The sequence below is a fragment of the Dendronephthya gigantea genome, unplaced genomic scaffold (assembly GCF_004324835.1).
Source record: "Dendronephthya gigantea isolate DGI-Jeju-01 unplaced genomic scaffold, DenGig_1.0 000036F, whole genome shotgun sequence".
Lineage (NCBI taxonomy): Eukaryota > Metazoa > Cnidaria > Anthozoa > Malacalcyonacea > Nephtheidae > Dendronephthya > Dendronephthya gigantea.
In genome coordinates, this window is record NW_021163046.1 from 133,127 (window position 1) to 142,798 (window position 9,672).

The 9,672-nt window shown below is 38.2% G+C and overlaps 1 protein-coding gene across 2 annotated transcripts in view; it reads right to left on the minus strand.

Moving 5' to 3' along the window:
• The window catches only part of LOC114525872 (protein SERAC1-like), a 34,135-nt gene extending 24,605 nt beyond the window's left edge, over positions 1–9,530 (minus strand). The window contains exons 1-18 of one of the 2 annotated variants that reach the window (XM_028547333.1): positions 9,442–9,530; positions 8,996–9,055; positions 8,573–8,606; positions 8,378–8,490; positions 7,860–7,985; positions 7,513–7,760; positions 7,153–7,251; positions 6,866–7,025; positions 6,258–6,295; positions 5,971–6,089; positions 5,724–5,850; positions 5,306–5,406; positions 4,996–5,093; positions 4,802–4,853; positions 4,508–4,641; positions 4,217–4,354; positions 3,607–3,787; positions 1,722–2,880 (exon numbers count right to left, since the gene is read on the minus strand). In XM_028547333.1, coding sequence (XP_028403134.1) covers positions 3,633–3,787; positions 4,217–4,354; positions 4,508–4,641; positions 4,802–4,853; positions 4,996–5,093; positions 5,306–5,406; positions 5,724–5,850; positions 5,971–6,089; positions 6,258–6,295; positions 6,866–7,025; positions 7,153–7,251; positions 7,513–7,760; positions 7,860–7,985; positions 8,378–8,490; positions 8,573–8,606; positions 8,996–9,008 — 1,755 coding nt within the window. In that variant the 5' untranslated portion in view covers positions 9,009–9,055; positions 9,442–9,530 and the 3' untranslated portion in view covers positions 1,722–2,880; positions 3,607–3,632. Of the gene's footprint in view, positions 1–1,721; positions 2,881–3,606; positions 3,788–4,216; positions 4,355–4,507; positions 4,642–4,801; positions 4,854–4,995; positions 5,094–5,305; positions 5,407–5,723; positions 5,851–5,970; positions 6,090–6,257; positions 6,296–6,865; positions 7,026–7,152; positions 7,252–7,512; positions 7,761–7,859; positions 7,986–8,377; positions 8,491–8,572; positions 8,607–8,995; positions 9,056–9,441 lie in introns of those variants that run through there. The other variant, XR_003687273.1, reaches the window with a different exon arrangement.
• Positions 9,531–9,672: the final 142 nt, after the last annotated feature.

A 9,672-nucleotide genomic window follows, 5' to 3' on the forward strand; every position in this document is an offset into this window, starting at 1 on the left:
GCGAACTCTCAAATTAAAAATGCATTTAGATAAAAAAAACGCATATAATCCTGTTGGAATGATCTTTAAACAAAACACTGCCTTCTTACGAAGCTAATTATAAACTTTTTATTACAATAAGATTATAATTGAATACAAATTGTAACGTTTTTTCCCAAAGCAAATGTTCATCATTTGAACTAGACAAGGCTCCTCCCTGGCGCCAGGCTGGTGATTTTTACTATGCTTACGAACAAAACAGCTCCACGTGTTTTTTGATACCAGGCGGGGAGCCCCTTTTGACGAAAACATGTTCAATACTAAAAGCTTTTGTACAAAAATAACTTCTGCCATGTTCTCAAACTATTGCTGATTTAGATCTACCCAACTTTGTGTATCAAAGATTCTGCATGATTAAGGATACTTCATGTGTAAGTGAAAATCCGGATGTAAAATCCTGGTAATGCATCAACACAACGACTACACCCTCTTGGAAATCCTTCAGCAAATCTTAGTGAAATCTGTCAAACCGTGTACAAAATTGTAAAAACGTCTGCTATACTCCAATGGAGATTTCTTTTAAAAGACACGTTTCTGCAACTACAATTCAAATGCATTGTCTACAGGATGAATGTTGGAAATATTTCTTTTCGTTCACCCCACTTTAAAGCTTAAAAAACCAATATAGCTATACCAACTTGTATATATATATATATATATGTACCATTTGAGGAGAACTAATCTTGCAACAAGACGTGATCCTAAAGCTCACGGAATTTGAGTAGTCCGCAATCCAAACTTGTTGTACGACCGCTGGCTCGGAACAGCTTCGTAACAAATTATCAACCTAGCCTTTGATAAACTTCAATGTCAACAAGCTGGGAGCAAGCAGTGAAAACCCACCCCAATAGATAGCAACAAAATTGGTACAATTGCAGGTCTATATATTTATATGCAGTTTGTCAAAATACCCATGGTTTGACACAGCTTATTACAAGCTAAACATGTAAAGTATTTGAACTACCCTCGAATCTTATCTCGAACTCTAAGCAAGCATAAAAATATTTGCAATTAAGGTGGTATCATAATTGACCATATACCAACACAGATGTCAAAATATTGACTCAAACATATTAATTACGCCTCAATAATCATAACAATGGTGCATTACAACATGTCAGTGATACCCGAACGCTGTCCCTAGTTTCACAGCAAAATCCTACATCACTTACACCAAGAGCCAACCATGCATGCTTGAAAACCATTAAGGTGCCACTTGCCGAAATGCTAAGCTTATCTTTATCGCCAAATTTGTTATTACTTAATGGAAAATTAGCGCCCAATTGTCAGCTGTAAGATAATTCGCGCCCCACGAAATTGGTGCAGTAAATTGCACTTCAAAACATAAATAGAAGCCATTGTTTGTTGAGGGAGAAAGCCATTATCTCCATGGCAACCCACAGGGAACTGACATCAGCACTGGCGTTATGGCAATCAAGCAGGGACAACAGTTTCTAAAGGGTTTGTTTATGACAAAGATAATAAGGTGTAAATAGCTTTGGGGCTACCTGTGGCGCTTGTCCCATCAGCTGTAGGGAAAGTGATTGATCGCATTTCCAAAAGAGACAATGGCTGCATTCCCCTTTTGTCGACGAAGCCAGCATTTCAATACAGCTTTTAAAACGTTTGACAGATTATCGAAATTATTTGATTGATAACGCCCTGTTAATTTTGTGCTTCTCCAATCAATTCACCACCTTTGTTTAATAATAACTTAATCCAAATCAAAATATCGGATCATTCCTCGAGTTGTCCATGCGAAATGCCGTTTGTCTCAAACTGAACGTTTGCAAGAGCATCGTGGCTACCCTCAAACGCTTCTTGTTCGCTTTGCATTTCAAAAACAGCAACTTCAAAACATCGTGGCGAACCCTGAAAGCTCGCATATATTCACAGTTGTCATGCTGTTTTGCAAGGCTTGTGCAATGAAGAGGCCCAATATAAAAGCTCTGTTTTGGCGCAAGGTTTAATGGCCTGCTAATGTTCACAATCTTGTACATTGTTTTACTTTATTGGTACATTTCCTAAACCTGCTGCGCCAACGGTAAGGGCATTATTTTGAAAGCTTTCTCCAAAACATCCTTATACAAAAACTGCTGGGTGCGTGGCAAAAGATATAGACAAAGATATGCGCGCAATCTATGCGAAAAATTGCCACTTTTTATCGACTATTTTAAATGATATCAAGCCCCAATTCAGGTTCATTTTTCGGTTGAAATTGATCCGAAAAAACGGGTTTTTGAGTTTACACCGGAAGTTTTAAATTTTGCATACACAACACTTATCAACTCTATATTGTAGCTAGGTTCGAATCATTTGATAGATTTAGTCAATCACTATCTGTGATGATCCCGTTTACTTCAGCAAGCACAAATTCATGTTTCTGTCCAGAATTTCATCAATGTTTTTGTTTTGTCTTCCAACACGGTTTCCAGAACTATCTCGCAACCGCCTGGTGTTCAAAATATGAAATCGTTCCCACGAATGCGTAATATCCATTACCACGATTTCTCATTGTCAAAACTGCCCTCGCTGTGCGCGTTTTTTCAATCTATATTGCCCATGTAAGCTAGCCATTCTATGCTCATCAATCCTGTCTTGAATTCTCGCGACTCTCTGGTGCCATGTCCTCCCGTATCCCACTGGGTTAGGGCAGTCTTGTTCAACACATGACAACCCTTCAGAGTACACCTGCTGTTCCCATCTGCTGGATCGCCGTTGCTTTTTATTTGACCCAGTTGGAGACGGTTAACACTCTTGAGAAGGGATCTTTCACACACGAGGTAAAACCTGAACTCGTGGGTACAGAAATCCTATGCTGCGGTGAACTGGAATTTGGCCCTTAAAGAAAGGGAACCTGGTTAAACCCATGCAGCCTTCGATGAATATACATAAGCATACAAGATGGCTTCTCGTGCAACCAAAACGCTGGGGTGCTTCGACAGGAAAAGTGAAGAGAATCATTATGAAAGCCTTCCAAAGACGGCAAACAGAGGACTATAGCAAAATAAAGACTGTTCAAATCACAGACTTCAGAAGATTCATTAATTGAAGGTCCTTGTGACAGACATGCATCAACACAACTGAAGCAAAATATAGCCATGATATATGGTAACTGATAAGAAAAAAGCAGACATCTTCAAATCCAACCAGCACAGACACCAAATGACATAGAGTATCGAGTTTACAGATCAAGAATTGGAGAGACTTAAGATATTGACTTAAAATAAAAGATGCGAAACTAATTCTACAGTGCATGTTCAACTAGAATTATACCTTGAGATTCGAATGACTTTTATTAGTTATGTTTAGTAGTAGTGTAGTTGTGTTTAATTTGTGAAAGTATAATTATCCTAACTTTAGATTATTAAGATTTGTCAAACCAATTGTGTTAATGATAAGTAAATTTAGATTAATTTTGTGTTAATTACTTAATCTCCCAAAAATAACCCAAAAACCTTGTTTTCAACGACGATTTTGATTTGTGGCAATCCCCCCTCTCGTAATTTCCCCGATAATACAAAGTTATGAATCGCGAGTCGTGCTGAAGTCGTGCTGAAATCCTACCTTGACAGTTGTGTAGATTACTGTTCTCAAAACAGAATTATTGGCATGAAATTCTCGTTGTCAACCAAATGTCGTTTAACGAAATCGACCGTCTTCACGTAAGTTGGGTCACAGCGACTCCGGGGTTTGCATACATTATAATGATTAGCTGGCAGCTGAATGAACTCGCCCACTCCAAAGTCTAAAAAGTGCGACAGAAAAAGATTTTACAGGACAATGAACCATCGAAAGCTACAGAAAGGGACGGTTTACTGCATGGTAATATCCTTAAAAATATGGGATACGAATTGTGTGTTAACGTGGTGACCTAATCTTTTATCGTCAAAAACCTATGCCCCAAATTATACTAGTTTTAGAGCAATGATTCTCTACCGTTGGCTCCATTTCGACAGTTTAATTGCATTATCAAACACCAATAGGGCAAAAAATACTATTATCTCGGCATAATACCAGTGGGAATCTAGAACTACTGTAAATACTGAAGGTGTGCAAATCCTGACAATCGCCAATTCTCTCAAAGAGATAAATTAATGGCAAATCGCTAGGTCAAGAGGAGGAACCTCCGGGGACACAGAGGGATAGTTCGGTATTTAAAAGGTTAATTTGGTACCTGCGGAGTCCGGAGAGACTATGAGCGTATCTCGCACGATTTTCGCTGGTTCGGTCTCTGCGAAGCTCAGAACTTCCACTTTGTTGTTTTGAACCAAGTCGAGAAAGTTTTTCTGTAGAACTTCAAGATATTCTGAGCCTGTATTAAAGGAACGATTTGAAACCTTCATTCTCATGAAAAGTGGTTAACACTAACTCCCCTTTAAAGGTTTCCTAATACGTTATGTGACGTTGCCTCATGCTTCTATGAATGGATTCACAATAGCAGAACGCGATATGAATTGCAACTTGCCTTTTTGTAATGCCTTGACCTCACTGGAAGGTAAAAACAAATATCTGGCTTTTCCAGCGACCATTGAAGCAATCTCTGAACCTTTGTGGGGCACAGCATAGAACACGACACCTTTAGTGTTGGACTGCAATGAACTAAAATTAAGATTTATGGATTCATTTTTTATGCAGTACTCAAAACGAAATAAATATGTTCTTGTGCGGCTGTGCCATTTATATTTATGCTACGATTAATGCAAGTAGTCTGCACATAATGCTATTAATCTAGAAATATAATATCTGGGATTCAACATACCTAAATTCTGATGATTTCGTAGCGTCCACTAAAATTTGTTTTACCATTAAACCTGCAATGAAAGAGCAGGATGCAAGAAATTGAGTATTGCTTTTCAGATTTGAATTTATCTTCATGGTCACAGGTACAGTACTGTTATTGCAAGAACCAGGGAACAACCATCATATTAGAAATATTAAGACGTAAAAACTAACCTCCCATAGAATGCGCAAACCACACCACTGGACGTCTTCCTATACCAGCATTTTTTAATTTGTTCAAAAGCTCTGCACTACGATATTCGATTGTCGAACTGTAAATATATTTTATAGATTGGTAAGGTACAGTTGAAAATCCCACCGTTTGGGTTTCTTTCTGGTCATCAGCCAATTATCTGTAATCCTAAGACTCGAATTAACTAATCCTAACGTAATCCATTAAACTGGTATAAATCGTTGGATCATAACATCACCGTATCTTCGTGGATATGTACATACAAGGAATGATGAGAAGTTTTTCACTTACACTTCCGGTTGCGAAGGACACTTCGACGTCCAGCCACTCAACTCTGTGTCGTATTCAACCAAAACAACGCGACATCTTGGAATATCAACTGGAAACCAATCCTATAGGAATAGAAGTATATTGGCCTCGAATTAGAGAGACCTCTCAGTGATTGAGGGCTGTGCCCTTGTCAAAAACACCCTGAGGGGTACAGGGGGAACTCCCACCGCCTCAAAGGTGGTCCTCTGTTCATCTTGCAGTTTGACAATTGACCACCCCTATACACATTATGCTTCCCTGTTTAAGACTGCTTTTTAAGATTTATCAATGCAAAATCCAAACTCTATAACCACAGAAACTTTGACAGTGCTCATGCAGTGCCCACCAGACGACGGGGAGATGTCTTCCCTGTGAATAAAAATAAAATACAGAATCATACCCGTGGCCAACAGCCAGTCTTGTTTCGCGGCGTCTGCACAAGCGAGTCATCTGTTTCACTTCTCCAAGTTCTAAAAGGACTTCCACGAAGACCGTGAACGAATACAATATCAACCTCTGGTCTACACCTTAAAAATATCAAAAACAAACGCTTTAAAAACCCACATAGTTATCAAGACAATTGTCCAGACTCTATGTACGAAGCAATCACGTTCAAGATAACATTTTGGGACCTTACAGCGACGTACCATTTTAATCTTTCGACTGGATAAGCCACAAATATTCCATCATCGTATATTTGCCCTTTTTCGCCTTCTCTGTCCAAGTTAGCTAAAGCTCGAAGCGATTGACTTTTGACGATCAAGTCCTAAAATATGGATTTACAATTCATTGAGAGATATCCTCAAACTTACAGCTATCTGGCATCTATCTATTTCAACGCTCCAGAGAACGGATGTTTATATTTCTTCAAGGTACAAAACTAAACCTGAAATATTTGGAAACTTCAATCCATAACAAGTGTACCGTGCATTACCTTCGATTTTATCCATCGCCGAAGCTCCCGTAACCAGCCTATAATAGTCACAACGACAAATTGGGTAAATCCACAGTCAAAATACACGGATATTAATCCAACTTTGGCTTGATTGATTTAGCTTGTTATAGGAAATACAGAAATTATTTGTGGCGTGGTAAGGCAGCGAGCAAAGCCTTGATTTCGTTTCTCCAGCACGAGGTGACAAATGACAGCGGATTGCGAGCTTCGGCAGACGTGATTTCCATAATTGAACAAAAGAATAAAGCTGGCTACAAATAGTTTCATAATCCCCTATTCAATATTTTTGAATGAACTGTGGGTTGTAACTCACTCAGGGGCTGTTTACATGAGCCTGTCTTCCCAAGATTTAGGCCTAGGTTAAACGTCGCATTTTGGTCGCGTCGAATGCAATTCAAACAATAGGCAATGAAGGTGATGAGATGGTAATGAAGCTTAATGAGGTTATCGTCTCATCTATTGTTTGAATTGCATTCGACGCTCGAGCAAAATGCGACGCATAACCTAGGCCTTAACGAAGTGTACGATGATTTTAAGGTATTAAAATAAGTCTGGGAGAGACTAAACAAGCACGGGCGGAGCGTTACCTGTCTTGATGATCTTGTCTCGCGATGAAGCATCTATCGCCATATTTCCCAGGACGTGCGAGACTAATCTTTCCACCTTGACGCCACCATAGTTTAAACTCACTAAACGCAGTAATTCTAATCCACCAGCCTCGAGAATCACTGATCTATGTTCTCTTACCTTAAACAAAACGCAAATATCATACAGTCTCGAGCCAATATTGAAACAAAAACCAATAAAACTGCAAGAAAGAACAACTTGCGGTGCAAAAAATTGCGACTAAATTTGATAAAAATCTAGATCATACTTCTGAATGTTTGCGCAGTGCTTTTAAAAACAAGAGAATTTCGTCGTCAGCAGAAACTGTTTCAAGATGATCTCCATTTTCAGGATGCCAAAATATCGTCTATAGAATAAACGGAAAATACTACAGCATTTGTAATTTTGTCTATATATTTTCCGGAAAATCCTAGTCCACCAGTACCGGCGTTAAAAACAATCCCAACTCAACTTGATTTTAACTTTATGATATTAGTATGGAACTATATAACAAGATGTATTCCCAAAAAAATTGTAGACATTATTGCGGACTGTGTCAAGCTGAACCTAATGTCGCTAATTCTGTATAATGATGCTGCAGTGTTCCGCGAGTTTCAACGTTTTATACCTTGTACAAGTTGTGACCGGATTTCCCCCCATGAAAAGCGGATTCAGTGAACCAGGCTGCGCATTGTCCTGATGTGGGCAGAGATGACAGCAGCTGACGAAATGCTTCGCTCAGTTCCTTGTCGTTTTTCTGAGGCAGATCACAGTTCTTGATGCCAGGGAAACAACTTTCCTCCAGAATGGATTCCCTGGCGAGACTCGTTAAAACACTATCAGAAACTTCATCAAGTGTTGTGGCAATGTTGAAACCTTTAGAATGAAAGAATTGCTATCTTAGAGTAGGTTCCAGCTTTACGCTGCAGAGAATGTATGTACGAAAGAAGGTTGAGCATTTTTCAGTTAAATTACCTTCTGGTAAGATGGCAGAGGATAAAATCTTCTGGGAAATATTTCTGATGAGAAAATGATCTGACTGAGAAAGCATCAAGATTTGTTTGGGAAACTGTGAGACAAAAAAGCCAAGCAGTTGCGTTCCTAAAGAATGAATGTTGTTAAATTAATAGTCTTTAAATAAAATTGTACTGCATGATAGCAACAATGATACACAAGAACTATACAACACCATATGTACCACGCTGCATATACAGTACTTACCGTATTAGCGTTACATGGTAATGTATGGTACTGTATGGTGTTGTGCGGCAGTGGATACATAGTGTTGTAAAGTATTTTATAGTGCTGTATAGCAGTGTATGGTATTATATTAAATATTGCATAGTGTTGCAAAGTGTCAAATGGTGCAAATTGTTGCATGTAGAGCATATATGAATATATATGTGCATCATCGCACAGCATGGCAAGTATCTACCAAGAACATTGACTTAAACTGCTACCATCATAAAACATGACAAAATGTATACACCAACCTGTGGGAACAAGACCTTGTAACTCTTCTTTCATAGGAACCTGAACATAATTAGCGACAGCCAAGTTGAACCATTCACGCTGATTGAAAAGCAGGTGTCCAAGATATGAACCACTGGATGCATGAAAGAATGACATTGTTAAAAGCAAAAGATCAAAAACAATTCATCCATTAAATGTCAAATCAATTTGCTTACCCCAATACAGTTGCCAGACCGATGCCTAGTTTACCTAATTTGAATAGATGAAAAATGAAATTTAAATACAGCATTGACAGGGAAAACATGTCTTATATCCAAGTAAAAGTCATTTAAAAATCAATTTGAGGCAGGGAAAGGTCTTTACCACTAAGCCTCAAAGGGGCTGACAAGAATTCGATGTGTCGGACGTAAATATGACGTTGGATATCAAATTTGATAATTTAGCAAAAGTATACATTCTAGAATACATTCTTATTTATCGATACATAATTTTTCATATAATTGTAAATTATTCTAATAAATCATATGAGATTTTGTTGGACATAAATTAATTCAAGCCAGGAGAATAACCACAAATTTTTGCATATGCTTCCTTCCAGTAGGAACTAAACCCACCATATAAACTAGTATAATATTTACCAATAACTCTCATATCTCATGCCACTAATAGCTCTAGCGACATAACACATTGCCAATGTCCTAGAATAACCAAGTTAAAATAAAAAAATTAAAACAATCAAGGTCAAATTGTTATCGTTTCTGTACAGACTACAGAATGGGAGCACCATTCATATTTATGTTTTATATCAAAGAACCCAAGCATTTTTCTCCTATCAAACAAGATCTGATCTAGGGAATTCTACACCAATGTAGCTAAATCATCAGGAAAAATTCAGAGGTTTTTAAGAATGCTTTGAAAACAATTCTTAACAACACAAGCTTGAACAGTCAAAATGGCCGTTCACCTTCCGTTAACTTTAGGAATAATTTTACGCAAAATAAGGTCAAAACTGGCTCGAATGTTGATCAATACTTCTTGTTCTTTCATTTAACTATCCCAAATTCACATGCGTACAAAGTTTTACCTGCAGATCTTCGCTTTTCAACGTTTTAAAAGGTTTCTGTTTACATTTTGAACTAGAAAGTAGCAAATTCATCCATTTAAATCTCCCCGCCTGCGCTGACTTTGGTCTGCGCCAGTGGACTGTAATAAAAACTGGAGCGCTATTATTTCAAATGGTATATTCGACCATGGTCAAGGCTGGAAAAGGTCGAAACGTTGCAGAGATTCGACCGTGCCGTTTATCGTATCGTAG